The following is a 15,869-nucleotide window of genomic DNA, read 5'->3' as shown; positions in this document are numbered from 1 at the left end:
ACTGAAAATTTAACCATTGGCTTCAGTACATAACTACTTCTCTGTATCCCATATAACATCTGCCCCAGCAATGGGACACATAGGAGGTGAACCATAAACCCTAATGACTGATAAGATACGTGAAAGTCCCCAAAGGTCTTTCAGAACATTCATTTATCCATTCATTCACACAATCAAAAAGATTTATTTAATTCCATATATTTCTTTAGTATGGGCAGTATGGCTTAGGGGATAGAGAGCTGGCCTCAGAGTCATGGCTATGAGGATAAATTTAAATTCCAGCTCTGAAAATTATTGTGTCACCTAGAAAAGTCACTTAATCTCTACGTGTCTCAGGTATTACCAGACACTATGTGGACTAGAAATTTGTTTTCTAAGACATAGACTGATTGATGGAGGGAGTTATCACATAGTGGTTTCTTACAAAATCTCAGATGTTTCAAGGTTTCACAAAAATATATTCACACACATTTATACACATATACCCACATGAACTTTGGGTAAATTAGTCCCCCCTTGAGTTTCAGTTTCATATATTTCCTGATTATCTCAATATAACCTTGAAAGTAATGGTATACCAGGGGGTTATAAAGGAAATATTCTGATTCACAGACTCATCTATCCATCCCCCTCTACACTCTGCATGCCACCCTAGTAAACAAACCCAGTAAGGGTTAATAATGTTGAGTATCCATGGGAGACGCAAGTAACCAGATTCACAGTTTTCTTTCCAGATGAAACTTTGGGATTCAGTTTATTAGGTAGAATTAATGGCCTTTCAAACACAGTGAGAGAAGCAAAAATACCCTGATTACAGTTTTAGGCATGGCTTTAGCAGCACCAGGCCTCAGGATCACACCTCTGAGTTAGCATCACACAGGAAAATTTTTGCAAGTTGACTCTAGGAAACCAAAAAAAAAAAAACCTTATGAAAATAAGATATATAGCAATGGCTTTCCTTCCCCCTTTAAATGGGATAAACTCTTTCCCCCAACCTTCCCCTACCCCTAGAAAAATTTTAATAAATAGAGGTTCATTCTTAGTAAAAGTCTAGGATTCATAAACAGATCCAATTCTTCCATTATTATAGGAGCATTGCTTTCCATTGAAGGAGCATCCCGAGTTTCATTTTTCCTCTTCACTAGGAATGGCCTCTTATTTGGGGAGAAAGGGGAGATCTGGGGACAGGCAGATTGCAGGGAAGTAAGAATTCACAGGGTCCAGCACTGTGACAACCTCACTTTCTGCAGCCACAAGGAGACTACTCATGCATGGATCAATTATAAGGGTATCCATCCTTGTGGAACTCAAAGGAGATAAGGAGAAGGGAATCATAAAGTATGAACCACCAGCTAAGATGAGGAACAAGAGGGTTCCAGATATTTCCACTAGAACCTATACTCAACCAATATTTCTTGCATTGTTGTTTTCTGAAGTTTTTTTTAATTTTGTTTTGTTTTTTTGCATCAACTTGAAACCATACTATAGAACAACCCGTTTTTGAGTCACTGAGATTAAATGATAGATTTCTTTAAAATATATATTTATATGTATGTATATATATATATATATATATATATATATATATATATCACAGTTCAATCAAAAAAAGGTTTTTAAGAAGTGTTATGGCTTTCTAAAGGAACATTCAGACAAGTCCAGAAAAGGATCCACAACATGCAATAGAACTCACCCTATGAGGCAACATTGATGCCTATCTAAATCAACCAAGGCAGAGTTGTTTTTCCCAAAAGTAGCCAGAAACAAGAAACCTTACACGAGAGCAAACAGTCATTAGAATCATACTTCATGGTGTAGAAAATTGTGGCAGCTGACCCTCACCCCACACCCCTACCCTAGGCTGAGAGAACTAGATGTGGCTCCAGCATTGGACCTTCTTGGCTGGATGGGGAGGGAAGGAAGTAAGGAGTGCTCTTTTTCCTATGAACAATCCCAAATCTAAGGATCACCAGTCCTGAGATTGGGACTATTTTGAGAGATGATATGGCTCAGCCTAATCACACTCTTGGTTTACTAGGATCCCATGCTGAGAGAAGGTTGTAGAGATTGCTGGCTCAAGAGGCATAGTGGATGAAAACCATTGTGAGTTGTCCATTCAGGACCATGCTGCCCCTGGCTCATAACATTCCTACAACTCCTAGTTGCACTGGTAGCTTTCTCAAACATACCCTTACTCCCATGGAATTCTTGGTATCACATCAAACTTAAGCTAGCTTCTAAAGGTCAACCTAGATATCCATTTCAAGATAACTTCTAATGAGAACTCCTATCCCTCAAACAAACAATCTAGAAACCTATCTCTGGAAGTGGAATAGGTCCAGTGTGACCACCCCACCCCACCAAACCTTCTCAGTCTTGTTACTGAAAACAGTCTCCCTGCCTTTAATGTCACAGACATTCCCCCAAACCACTTCAATATTACTAACTTTGATGACAAAAATTTTTTTGGTTCCCCAGTCTCAGTTCTTATTAGGTATTGGTATGAGTACCAGACTAGGAAGCAGATAATCTATTCTCTTATCTGGCCCAGGAACATGAGTTTGAAGATTTGAACTCTGTGTCTCTTTACTATGAGGGTTGTAATTCAACTGAGATCAATGTATACCATGGAAACAATGTAAAGACTAACAGACTGCCTTCTGTGGGAGGTTGGGGGGGGGAAGCAAGAATGGGGGGGAATTGTAAAACTCAAAATAAATAAAATCTTTCTTAAAAAAATAAAATAGGGGCGGCTAGGTGGCGCAGTGAATAGAGCACCAGCATTGGAGTCTGGAGTACCTGGGTTCAAATCCGACCTCAGACACTTAATAATTACCTAGCTGTGTGACCTTGGGCAAGCCACTTAACCCCATTGTCTTGAAAAATCTAAAAAAATAAAATAAAATAAAATAAAATAAAAGAGGGCTGTAATCCATACCCTTCCTATATCACAAGGACGTCATGAGGATCAAATACATGTCATGAAAAAGATAAAGTGCTATCACAGGTAAAAAATATTGTTACTGGTATTATTATTATTATTTGCTATGAGGGACTCTACTTGCACTCTTCTCCATGAGCAAAATATATTAATGCAGTTAGTAAATGAGTCTATTCCCTCTAATACTAAGTGCATGGCCCATGGTCTTGGCAGAGCAAATGAGACTGGTTGTCTCAAATAACAATGTAAGGAGTCTGCTGGGAGACTGGTGTGTTATAGTGGAGAAAGCACTGGACTAGGCAGCAGAAGACAGGTATTAGTCCTGGCTCCTTATCTATAAAATGAAGAAGTTCTACTTCATCTCTAAGGTCCCTTCTAGTTCTTATAATCTATGATCCTAGAAACTACCTATAAAATGAGAATAATGCATACCCTTTCTACCTCTCTGGGTATTGTTAAGATCAGATGAGCTACTGGAAATGAAAAATGTAAGTTATAAACATAAATGTAAGGGATTGTTATTACTCAATTGATAAGCACTCCTCAGATCAGAAGACGAGGCTTGGAAACCAGCCTGACTGCTAAATGTTTCTTCTCCCTCAAGCCCAGCACAAGTTTGGGGCTAGCACTGGGAGCAGAGTTGGAAAAATAGCAGCAGGGAAGATGCCCTGGTGCCAGCACTTAGCATAGAATCTTCCCTTTAAAGAAGTTTGAGTAGATAAAATGAGAATATAATCTCTTCCTCTCAGTAAAGCCCCTCTCATTTTTAAGAGAGCTGACTCTCAGGAGAAAAATGCAAGTTCAAATTAGTGTGTGTGTGTGTGTGTGTGTGTGTGTGTGTGTGTGTGTGTATAAATGGTTCTGAAAGCAAGAATCCTTCCTTGGCAAATCTTGCAATTTCATGTAGAAATGGATTTCATATATTTATGAAACTTGCCTTCTAAGCACAAAAAAGTTTTTTCTTTGCTTTGATGATTTGGAGGGAAAATTTCCCCAAAATGGACTACTATATCTTTATTTTTTTTTAAACAGAGGATAAAGGACATGATTTACTCTTGTCTTGCTAATCTATAGATCATTTTGCCACATAATTTAATGAAGGGCTTTTCTTAGTGACAGTACATGAATTTTGTGGTGTCCATTTTGACCAGGGAAGTCATTTCTTCACTTATTTGGGGGTTCTTATAGGTATTTTAGGTATTATAGGTAGGTATTTCCTTGTTTAATAAAAATCTATTGCTTCTATAGCAAAAGCCTTCCACTAGCACTAGAACATCCGGTGCAGGACTTTGAAATACCAGATCTAGCTAAATTCTTACAGGAATACCTTAATCACTGGTATAAGGATTCACTCCCTGAGGGATAGAAACCTGGGAACAATGCAAGAAGAGGGTTGAGGTAGGAACCAGCAGCTTATTTCTGTGCTAGTTTATGAGGAACACATGGAAAGGGAAAGGGATTTTACCTTGTGGGGTCCAGTGTCCCATTTCTGTTTAATGTCTCAATTCCAACCTTTGGGCTTTCAAGCTGCATACTATAGTAGGCAGAGCACTTGAACTGGGAGTCAAGAGGCCTGACTATAGTCCCAGCACTGCTATGGATTCCCATTCTTCTCCTTATGCATTCCCCAAGTTCCAGCCAGACAAGTTACCTCATTGCCTCAGGATATCATGTTGCTCCTGCCTCTGGGCTTTTATTCATGCTGTTTCTTCCATGTAAAATATCCTTCCCTCTCTTTTCAAATCTTTCTTCTGCTTGTGCTAACTGAAGTCATTCCTCCTTGGTGAAGTCACCCCAAGCACGCATTCGGTAAGTTCTTGATAAACACTTTTTTTTTAAATTCAGGGTAATCTTTCCTACCTTTGCATTCCTAAGTTTAAAGTGCCTCAATCATTGGTCCTGTCATACATTTTTGTTCTATTTCCTTTTTCTGATGTGTGTAGGTGTGTCTTTTCTCTTGCCCTAGATCATAAAGCCCCATGAGAACAGTAACAATGTCTTTTATATTTTTGCATACTCATGGCATCTACAGCAAGGTCTTACATTTAGTAGGCATCAAAGAAATATTTGTTGATTGGCAAATATTTGATTAATTTTGTGAATCTTGGGGCAAATCACTCAGCTAGCCTATGTTTCAGTTTTCCTGTGTGCAAAATGAGAAAAATAATACCTTTACCCTACCTACTGGAAAGGGCTGCAGTGAGCATCAAATAAGATAATGCATCTTATTTGGAATTTGAGAAATATAAAGTACTATGAATATGAAAAATATGATGATGATGATGATGATGATGATGATGATGATGTTGATGATAACTGTGTGAGGAGAGCAATGATTAGGGCATAAGAATATAGGACAAAAATTATCAGCTCTACCCTGTTGCTCCAGTATTGTTATATAAAGCTCCAGAGTAATCTATAAGGCCTGGTACTAGCTGCCAGGGGAATGCTGGGAATTGAAAGGAATTTACCCTAATCCCAACAGCATGTAAGCCTGAGGAGGCTTCTGCTGGACTTGAGCTGACTTGACCTGAGGGATTCTTGTTGTGCTGGCTCAGTGTTGGCTATATGTCTGACTCACAAAAGAGCTGAAATAGCCCTGAGGCTCTGGGCTGCTTACCCCAAAACTGTAAACACTCACTGAGGTGAAAAAGCCCATGAGAAGCTATAATATGGGGAACAAGCAATGGAAAGCCCAACAAAGAAAGCAACCCAGCAAACCACATCAGTAGCTCATGAACAGCAACTTCTAAGGAACAGTGTAGTCAGGATGCAACCCTAAGGGGCATGACTTGTTCAAGCTATGAGTTTTCCCTCTTCTACCAGCTGGTAGGGGAACCTATGGGAGAGTGTGCCCCTGAGAGGAGGAGGACTAATGACCTTAGGTCTACATTCCCTGGCCAATATTCTTATGGCTTCTTTGTTGATGTATTTTCTTCTGATTCTAAAGATGTAACCTTGGCTTTTCAGATGCTTTATCATCAGAGCAAAAGCTATGACTAGTCCTTTCCAACCTGAAAAGGGCTTGAATGCAGAACTGGCAACAGATTTTATGTCTATTGTTTGAAGAACAGCTTGGCTAAGTTTTCAGGCATTAGTGATCTTAAGATTACCTACTTGGGATAAAATCTTTACTCCCTTCTTGAATTCCAGAAGACTGTCATAGAATGGTATGAAATGTATAGAAGAGTTGTGACTTATACTAATGGAGGGAGCACCCACACATATCTTTTGATATTTGAAGTAATGAAATGTTATTTGTCCTTCACTGGACTTAAAGTTGGCCTTTGAATAACTCTTGCCCTGGCTTCCATTTTATAAAGCTTAAAGATTTAGGAAACAAATATCCCAGAGGCATTTGAAAAACCTTCAATGTAATAGCACAAGCTCAGTAACTTCAGGGAACACAGTCTAGATATAACAAAGCAAGAGAGTTTCTTCCCTAAACACCAGTCTTGCTATTTGACCATATATCAATTGCCAAAGAATCAAAATTGTAGGCCACCTCGATGGGAAGATGCATTGGTGACTATAAGCAGGCTGCAACATATCTCCAACAACACCAAACACTGGATGTGAAACCAAGATCTATGTTCAAGTCTGACTCAAATTTACTAGCTGTGTGACCCTGGGCAAGTCACTTCACCTCTCTATATTCAATTCCTCATTTATAAAAATGTATGGATTCAAATTAATGTATTTCTAGAGTTCCAACAATCTCTATCAAAGACATGCTTGATTAAAAAAAAACTAGACCTGAGGAGAGCAAAGAATAACTAATATAGTCTAAGTGAAGGAAGGCCTCTGGAGAATTGGGAAAATCCTCTATCAACATCTGGAGAAGCTCATAAACAATCATTGGGGAGGATAAGAAGGCATAGAAATGTTTGTAATTTGTACTAGTGGAGGCAGCATCCACATCAGTGCAAGTTTCTAAAAATAGTGGAAGGGAAGAGTAGCGATTTGCGAATCCCAATGTACTGACTGATATTCATGGAAATTTGCTATGGGGAAGGCTACCTATAGGGCTCCTGACAGATTTACAAACCCAGATGAGAATCCCAGAGAGGGTGTCAGTAAGAAAGAGAGAGAAGACATTGGGAAAATTGAGGGTTCCCAATACCCTCTCCTAGACTTTGGGCTTCATTTCATGTAAATCATTTATTCTATTTAGAAATTACATGCCATCTCCCCATGACTCACCCCCATTCAGTCAATTTGAATGAGCCAACTGTAGTGGCTCAGTATTTCCTTCATATAATATTTCTTCCTCAGGGTGAAGACCCCTTTGCTATGCAGAAATAAGAACACAGAGCAAAGCCTAAGAATTCCACCATTTATCTAAAGAACAATTTAAGGATCTGGAGGACAGGGGCAAATAATCAGAAAGAAAGAATCTTTTGTTTTACTATATATTAGGTAAGAGATAGGAACACTAAGTGACTCATCTGATAACCTTAAAATAGTACTTGATTGACCAAAAAAGTCAATTTACATACCACTTCTCAAGAAAATACCTAGTATGCAAAGAGAGGTAAAAGACTAGCCTCACTTCATTGGTGCAGGCGCGCGCGTGCGCACACACACACACACACACACACACACTGTCCTCCCTCCTTTCATTAGGTTCTCGTATCCTCAGAGATCTCAGAACTGCCTTCTGAATCCTTTCTCATTACAGTTATTTCTCTTTCATGGCCCATACTGGAGCATTGGGAGCTCATTAACAAATTGTTAACAGGGCTTTTCATAGAGTTACAAATACCTCACACATATTTTCTCAAAAATACATACAGGGTCCAGGCCTTGACCTAATGACCTAATCCTCTAAGGATTCTCTAAGGATGAAGGTATTAGTGGTAGGCTGTCATGGAAAAAGCACTGGATTTAGAAGGGGATGACCAGGATATGAATTGTGGTTCTGCTTCCAGCTTGCTGTGTGACCCCTCTGAACCTCAGTTCTATTATCTGTTAAAAGAAGCAATTGGATTGTTCAATAAGATTTTTTACAACTGTAAATTCTATGGTCCTGTAATTGTCCATGTGAAGAAAAATATGAGTCAGGCTCCCATAGCCCTTTGTTTGTTTGCTTTCCCTTTGGTTACTTGAATATTATGAGTTTGAAAAGTCTCAAGTCTTGTCTGGACTGAGCTAAGGGGGCAAAATCTGATCTTTCTTCCACAATGAGAATGGAAATTCTTGTGAAGTCAGCCCACAAGGTAGAAACCTTCTTTCTGCTAAGGACATTATGCAAGCTCTTGGAGGGAAGAAGATGTCTCTCCAACTCTATGGAGATTATACCTAATATAAGGTAAATCAAGGCTTTTTAACAACCAGAAAACTCCACAGAGAGGAACGATCAAAAAATAACCTGATAAAGCAAGTACAATTAGTAACCTGAGCTAGGAAATGAATGATCACATAGCTCAAAATACCTCTGCCATCTTTGATCTGGTCAAGTTGGAAAGAAGTTGGTAGGAAGTCCAAGAAACCTGAGGACAAGTGGGTTTTGAGGGTCTGGTAAGGGTGACCTCAGCAAGAGCTGGGAATCCTAAATTTGACTTCTAGATCCACTACTTACTACCCATTATGTGACTTATTGTGCTATCATAGCACTATATGATAATTCATTTTCCCTTCTCTAAGATTCAGTTTCTCCACATCAATAAAATGAGGGGAATGATCTCTAAAGTCTCTTTCATCCCTAACATCCTGTGCTCTATGGCCACCCATGATCTGAGGCAGATTTAAGGGGGGAGGGGGGTTATGATTATCCTGATGGTCATCAAGGGTATAGAACAGTAGCAAAGTGAAGGTATTCCCTGAAGGGTAGAATCAACTTTGGCTGGCTGGAAGGCAAAGAGAGTGGAGGAAAGGTCATGGCAATCCTCCTTTTTAGGCAGTTCCAAACTTATGACCTTAGATTTGCTTTGGGTTTCTATGCTCTAGACACTCTCAGAGTCTGTTTTGTTTACTTCTCCCTTAGTTACTTGGATATTATTATTTTTGAAAATCTCAAATCTTGTCTGGATTGAGCTAAGAGGCAAGGAAATTATAAGGTGATTGAGACTTATCTGGAAGTCAAGTGTGGTGGAAGAGATAATGGTAGGGTGGTCCCATTGGGTCTAGAGGTGCTACTAGAGAAAAAGGAAAAAACCTCAAAAGACTTCTGTACTCTAGAATCTAACTAGGAAGACTGTTCCTTTCCTAGATCAGGGTATTTTTTAATATAGTCTTAAGGGGTATGGGACTGACTAAAAGTTGTTCAACCACAAAGGCAGCATGGAATCCGTCTCTTGGGGAGCAGGTGTCAAATTGTTATGCTCTTTCTCTAACCTCCTACAGGTCTGTAGACAAAGGGAAACCTTAAAAGGGGAGAAAAAGTCTCAAAAGGGCAACCTAAAGAATGTAAATGTAAAAGGGGAAAATGGCCTTCATGACATTGGTGGTAAAAGTCGGTAGGCAGTGATAACTATTGATAAATATATGAGCCTCACCTGGCAGAGTCCCATTCATGTCTTCATATCAACTACACTCCTGTGACCCTACCCATTCTGGTGAATGGGGGATACCTTAAAGCCTGGACTCAGAATAATTCTCAACATCCTAGGAATGTCTTAGCCTACTCTCTCCCTGAGCTCTTTATACTACTTCACCTACCTGTGAATGACCAAGAATGTAAACTATCTAATGCATATATGTAACAAGGAGCTTAGATCTGAGCCAGAGCAGCTGTGAGAAACTTAGATGTTCCCAGAAGCAAACACCTCTAAGAGAAGAAAAAGAACAAAATACCAGAATAATCTGGTTCTGACTCTAGCTGAGGAGATTGTTATCTCCCCTATGCCATGTAATAGACTGACTCCCCTGACCCTAGTCCTGGAGTGGTCTCCAATCCCAGTCACACAATGATCTCCTAGTCCCCACTAGGCTTCTAAGGGAACCACAAACATAATCAGCAACTAAATAAACTGTGAATTCCTCTAGGGCAGACATCATCCCACTTCTCTATTTTCATTCTATTTTTCTATATTTTCTACTTGTCTCCAGGGTCTAGTACAGTGCCTTGCATATAGAAAGTGTCTAACACAGTTATTTAGCAAGAGGAAAGACCAATGGTTCAGAATATCACACTAATGAAGCCCAAGTCCTAGGTGTTATTCAGTCTATAGACAATATTAAACACCTCCTATCCCAGGTACTGTGCTAAGCTCTGAATCAGATTTTCTCAGGTATGACTCTTTCCTAGAACAGACTATTAAGGAAAATACCCCCTAATCAGGAAAGAAACTACCTTCATAGCTACATCTCATGTCACACTACTTGCAGCTTTTCTTATGGTAGACCTAGAACCTTCTAGATCAGTCTTATTTAGACCTTGGACTGACTCCTAAAAATAAACTCTGGTGGGGGAGGGTGGGGGGAAACAGCTAGGTGGCATAGTGGATAGAGCACTGGCCCTGGAGTCAGGAGGATCAAAATTCAAATCCGGTCTGGTAATCTCTTGATTAGGAGGACAAAAAAAATAGCCAATGGGCTTGGCTCCAAGGGGCAGTTGGATGGCACAGTGGATAGAATGCTGGGCTTGGAATTCAATTCTAGCCTCAGACATCTACTAGTTGTTTGATCCTGGACAAGTCATTTGAATCTGTTTTCCTCGGTTTTCTCATCTATAAAATGAGTAGCATAAGGAAATGGCAAATCGCTGCAGCATCTTCACCAAGAAAACCAGAAATGAGGTCAAAAAGAATCAGACACAATTAAATAACAAAAGAGGAAGAATGAAGTAGGTTTAGGAAAAGATGGTATAAGGACTGCTGAGGTTGACTCTGAGTTCTCCTTCCAGAGAAGAGAGTACAGGCTAGCCCTATGTGAGAAGCCTGAGCAATCTTCCACAAAGTAGCAGCAGCAGTGGCAGCAGCGGTGGCAGCAGCGGTGGCAGCAGTGGTGGCAACAGCAGTGGCATGCCAAGAGGCCACAAACTGGCCAAGGGGCTTGGGCTTTTCATTTCTTGAAACACAAGCTGGAATTTTTCCTCAGAGTAAAAAAGAACTGTTACTGATAACTTCTAACTTTGAAACTCCACTTAACTTGTATTCAGAATTTCTTTAAAGGGTATCTGTTTAATATAACAACTTCCATTATTACATAATTAGTAGTTACTGAATGTGTGTGTGTGTATGTGTGTGTCTAATCTCAACACTTGACATTTACTGGCTGTGTGAACCTGGGCAAGTCTCTTAACCTCAATTGCCTTGGGAAAAAAAAAAAAAGGTTAAGTGACTTGCCCCATGATCACATAGCCAGTATATTTATGAAGTTGAATCTTCTTGACTCTAAGGTTGGTTATCCATCCCCTAAGCCACAGTGCCTCTCAGTAATTGAATGTTTATTGTTTTTGCTATTATTTAAAATAAAAGAGGGAGGAGGGGCAGAAAAATATAAAAAGTCTCATTGTGCTGAATCTTACACTCTCTCAGTGAGCCTACAACAAAGGCAGAGCAAGCCTGGTCTTGGGTCTCTTCAGGTAAACCCAGACTCTGCTGTTCTCTAAGAAGCTGCAACCAGCTTTGCTTTTAACCACAGCTTTTATATCATGACGAGAGTCAATCTCTAACTTCTGGTTGTCATTCCAGCTCTGTCCAGACCACATCCATACCTAGGGGTCAAAAGTAGACTCCAACTGTGGCCATAGCTGGATTCCCTAACCTTGGCCCAACATCACAGGAGGATAGATAGTTCCCCCACAAGTGGAAAAAAAAATAAGATTATGTCCTATTGGTGGCTAATTAGGTACCATATCCTCCTACACAAAGACTGGTATATGCAATTCTTATTTTCTACCTCTATTATAAAGCATCATAAAAAAAGACTCCTATCTGCTTGTTTTCACACCATTTGAGTTAAGGAAGAAACCAGCCTTCCAAAACTTTAGTCCTCTCATTTCTCTCTGAAGCAAAGCTGCCAACTTACCCAATGTAGTGGAAGAACCCATCCTAGACCCAATCAACTCTTAGTGACAGATTCTATAAGTAACTCAACATTCTAAATCTCAGCATTCTAAAATGAAATTACCCTCATTCTCTACCAATCATGCCCACTCAAAATGTCAGAATTAGGGAAGTCACTTTACCTCAGTTTCTTCATCTATCAAACATGGACAATAATACCTACTGTAGCTAACTCACAATATTGTTTCAGTAACAATATAAGATAGAGAACAGAGAGCTATATCCCTAAATGGATTGGGCTTCAGGCAAATCATAAACATGGACTCTCCTTTCCCCCAGTATCTATATACAGTCAAATCAGGTTATGGTGACCATCAAGGGCACTGTGGAAGAGAAAAGGGATGACAAATGTCACAAAAGGAAGCCATGCAGCTTAAGGGAGGAGTCCAGCCCCAGCTCACCCTGATCTCTTAAAGCACCAGATGGCAGGGTTGGCCAAGTCTTTCTCCCCTACTAGGTGCCTCCCTGAAACAATGCTCAGCCACCTGGACCTGTAACTATGGGAGACCCTCGAAGTGTAGATCCCAGGGCCATCACCCCATTTTTTGTATTCTAGGGTCATCCCTGAAGAGATGTGAAAGCACTTTGAAAAGCATAAATCCCCATACAAATGCAAGGCCTTATCTTTTCTTATTGTTGACATGAATATTGCCCAGAGAGTAAGTGTGGTTTCTGGGGTCTCATGAAAGAACGAGCAGCCCCCCTCTGCAGGATATAGAGCAAAAGGATTTCAAGGGCAGCCAGGATAGAGGGGAGATCTCTGAAAATTCTTCTCCAGAATCCATAATTTAAACTTGACCAGAAGAAGAACCCATGGACCCAGGACTGTGAGTCACCAGAAGTGATGAAAAGGCCAGAGGCTTCATTAAGGAAAGAGCTGGATTCTAGTCTGCAATGTGACTCTGAGGAAATCACTAACCCTCTCTGGGCCTCTGTCAAATGAGGGGGGTCAGAACAAACAAGCGCTAAGGTCCCTTCCAGCTCTGACATTTTACAAGTCTATGATGGGAGATCTAAGTTCTAAGGCAACTGACAAAAAGTCTGTACCATACACAGCAACCCCAAAGTGGGGCGGAGGAGGAGGAAAAGGGAGGAATGACACAAGTCATAGGCTTGTGTCCCGACTAGACAAGCATAGCTAACTTCTGCCAGGCTCCAAATTCAAAGCTCTCACCCTCTGACTCAGTCCATGAAGATCATCAGTCTGAAAGAGGGGAAATCAGTCTTTAGGATTTCTTCTTTGTCCTTTAGCAAGAGCCAAAAGAAGTATTAATAATGCTGGTGTCTGACAGACAGAACTCACTCCTCCCGCCAAGGCAGTCCATGTGAGGTTAAGCTTTTTAACAATTTGGAGGCATTAAATTGTTCACTTTAGAGTTGTGTAAGTTGACCCTCCAAAGCATCCAAATATATCTAATAAATATCCCCTGGCTGAAATGGAGCTGAGAACAAGAAGGCAGATGAAAAAATGAGCTGCCATGCTCTTCATGAGTCTATTTAACACTGGCCTTGGAAATCTTAGTTTAATTGGCTGATCTGGCTTATTTCCTTTCTCATATTTCAAACCCGAAGTTAAGCCTGTAGGCACTGAGAAGAAAATAAAGGTTTGTTTAGTTCTAGGAAAAAAAATATATTCATTTAATCAAAGAGCCTATCTAACAGATAAGCCCTGAGCCAGACCCACTATGGCAAAAGAGTGAAGACAGTCTGGTTCTATGACCTTGCACAAGCTTACCTTCTCTAGGTCTCAGTTTCTGCCTCTGTAAAAAGAGGCAGTTGGACAGGATGATCTCCAAGGTCCGACTGAGCTATGATATTCTATGGCTCTATGATCAATATCGGGAAAAAAATTCACTAAAATTCCATCAAAAAATTCAGGAAAGCAAACCAAAGTCCTTACTCCTCCACTGCTCCCCTTCACTGATTTTCTGAAGCTGCGAAATAGCCGTGACAGCTTGTGCTCACTCAATTGCTAAAATTTAGTGGCAATGTGCTTATTTGCTTATATTTCCAGAGTTCTCCTCCTTGCTCAGGCAATGGATAAGCTAGAAGTTCCCCACCCAGCCCAGGGACTTTCTCAGTGGGCACCCAGGTGGATGAAGGACAAGGAGGGGTAACACATCAACAGGGGTGACTTTACCCCATTTCCCCATTTTTCTTCCCCACCCACCCCAGAGTCCAGGAGGTATGAAGCCCTGGCAGATATGGCCCTGCTCTTCAAAAACTATTGCATAAATGCTGGGGTTGGTCCTCTTCTCCACAGCATGTTTCCCTGCTGTCCTCTGAAGGAAAGAAAAGAGGAGAGGGCTGGAAAGACAGGCCAGCCAGCTGCCTGCCTCATCAGCAGCAATTACAAGTGCCTGTGTGGACTCGGAGGATGCCCCGGCTATGCAGGTGGAGGAAGTTAAAGATCTCAGATGGCATGGCGTGGAAGCCAGGGCGAGGCTTCACATTGTCATAGTAGTGGTGAGTGATGAAGAGTCCCGAGGGATTCATGGGAAAGGCCCAGAAGCCAAACAAATGAACCTCCTCACAGAGCTCCAAGGCCGCAGTCACCAGGATGAGACCAGTACTGATGCGCTTGGCTCGCACCCCAAGGTTGAGCCAGTAGCGGGACACGTTGATCAGATACTGAGGGTGGAAATAGTAGACTGCCTGTGGGGACTCAAAGTCATCCAACACATACTTGACCCGGATGGAGACGTCAGTATTACGGGTATTGTAGAAGGCCGGAAGAAGTACTGAGGCATTCTCGTAGACCTGCAACACCTGATAGAAAGGTCGCCTCCACTTCTCCAGTTTGTGGAACCTGGGCAAGAACAGAGAAACCGAGCAAGGTGGAAAACAGCTGAGGAAATGTTAGACATTTCATTTATCCTAATTAAAAGTCATCTTCCTAGATTTGTTCAACATTCTACATTGGTAAAATCTTATTGAGGAGGTTACTAATTAAGCCAGGCTGACCTGGGTTGGCTCATGGCCACAATGTAAAGAAGACTCTTTTAGGAAGGTATTATGGTGAAAAGGGGAAGAGAAAAATGTTTTTTTTTTTCCTAGAACCAAGCAACTAGGTGCCAGTCCTTGCTTTTTCCATTATTAGAACTGAGAGCATCATGATACAGCAGAAAAATCCCAGGATTTGGGTCAGATTCAGGGTTCAAAGTCCACCTCTGGTGCTTACTACCTCTATGATATTGGGCAGGTCAATTAATTTTTCTGGGTCTTAGTTTATTTACCTGTCAAATAAAGAAGTTGAGTTAGATGACCTTTAAGACACCTTGTATCTCCTTTCTCTAGGTTTCATGCCTAGGATGCCTTCCCTCCTCACCTACACCTCCTAAAAATCACACTCTTGAAGATACAGCTCAAGTTGCACCTTGTACATGATAGCTTGCCCCCCTTCCTAATGACACTTGCAATTGTAGAAATGCATATTTATTCTGCATCTTATTTCATATGTATTTACCTTCCCTTTTTGACTATAAGTTCTTAGAGCTTGAGGACAGCTTTATTCTCTGTATTTGAATTATCAATACCTTATACAGTGACTGATGTAATAAATTTTTACAGATTGATTAATTGATTACAGTTCTAAATCTGCTCCCTAGTAAAAATAGCTGCCTGATGGGGTGCAATTAATTTCATTATTCTGAAATTTGGTTTTCTTACTTCTAAAGTCCCATGAGGCTCAGATCTCAAATTTCCTAATCATGGAACTCTGGGCAAAGTCCCCATGAGTTTCTGTTTCCTGACCTGTATAATGGAAATATTAATAACTCACAGGATCACTGTAAGAAAAGACCTTTGCAAATCTTAGATTCTATGTAAATATGAGTTATTTATTAATAGCATCGTCTCTTTCTTCTTCCTGTACAAAAGATTAGAAACCAGGTCTCCTGATTCATAGCATTGGGAAT

The 15,869-nt window shown here is 40.6% G+C and overlaps 1 protein-coding gene across 2 annotated transcripts in view; it reads right to left on the bottom strand.

The window, feature by feature from the left end:
- Positions 1 to 723: 723 nt before the first annotated feature.
- ST8SIA5 (ST8 alpha-N-acetyl-neuraminide alpha-2,8-sialyltransferase 5) overlaps positions 724 to 15,869 on the bottom strand; it is a 143,220-nt gene continuing 128,074 nt past the window's right edge. For both annotated transcript variants that reach the window (XM_074208591.1, XM_074208592.1), the window contains one exon: positions 724 to 14,761. In XM_074208591.1, coding sequence (XP_074064692.1) covers positions 14,293 to 14,761 — 469 coding nt within the window. In that variant the 3' untranslated portion in view covers positions 724 to 14,292. The remainder of the gene's footprint in view (positions 14,762 to 15,869) is intronic.

The sequence above is a fragment of the Macrotis lagotis genome, chromosome X, assembly GCF_037893015.1.
Source record: "Macrotis lagotis isolate mMagLag1 chromosome X, bilby.v1.9.chrom.fasta, whole genome shotgun sequence".
In the NCBI taxonomy this organism is placed as follows: Eukaryota; Metazoa; Chordata; class Mammalia; order Peramelemorphia; family Peramelidae; genus Macrotis; species Macrotis lagotis.
The sequence above is the reverse complement of the archived record's forward strand: the minus strand, read 5'-3'. Positions and strand labels throughout refer to the sequence as shown.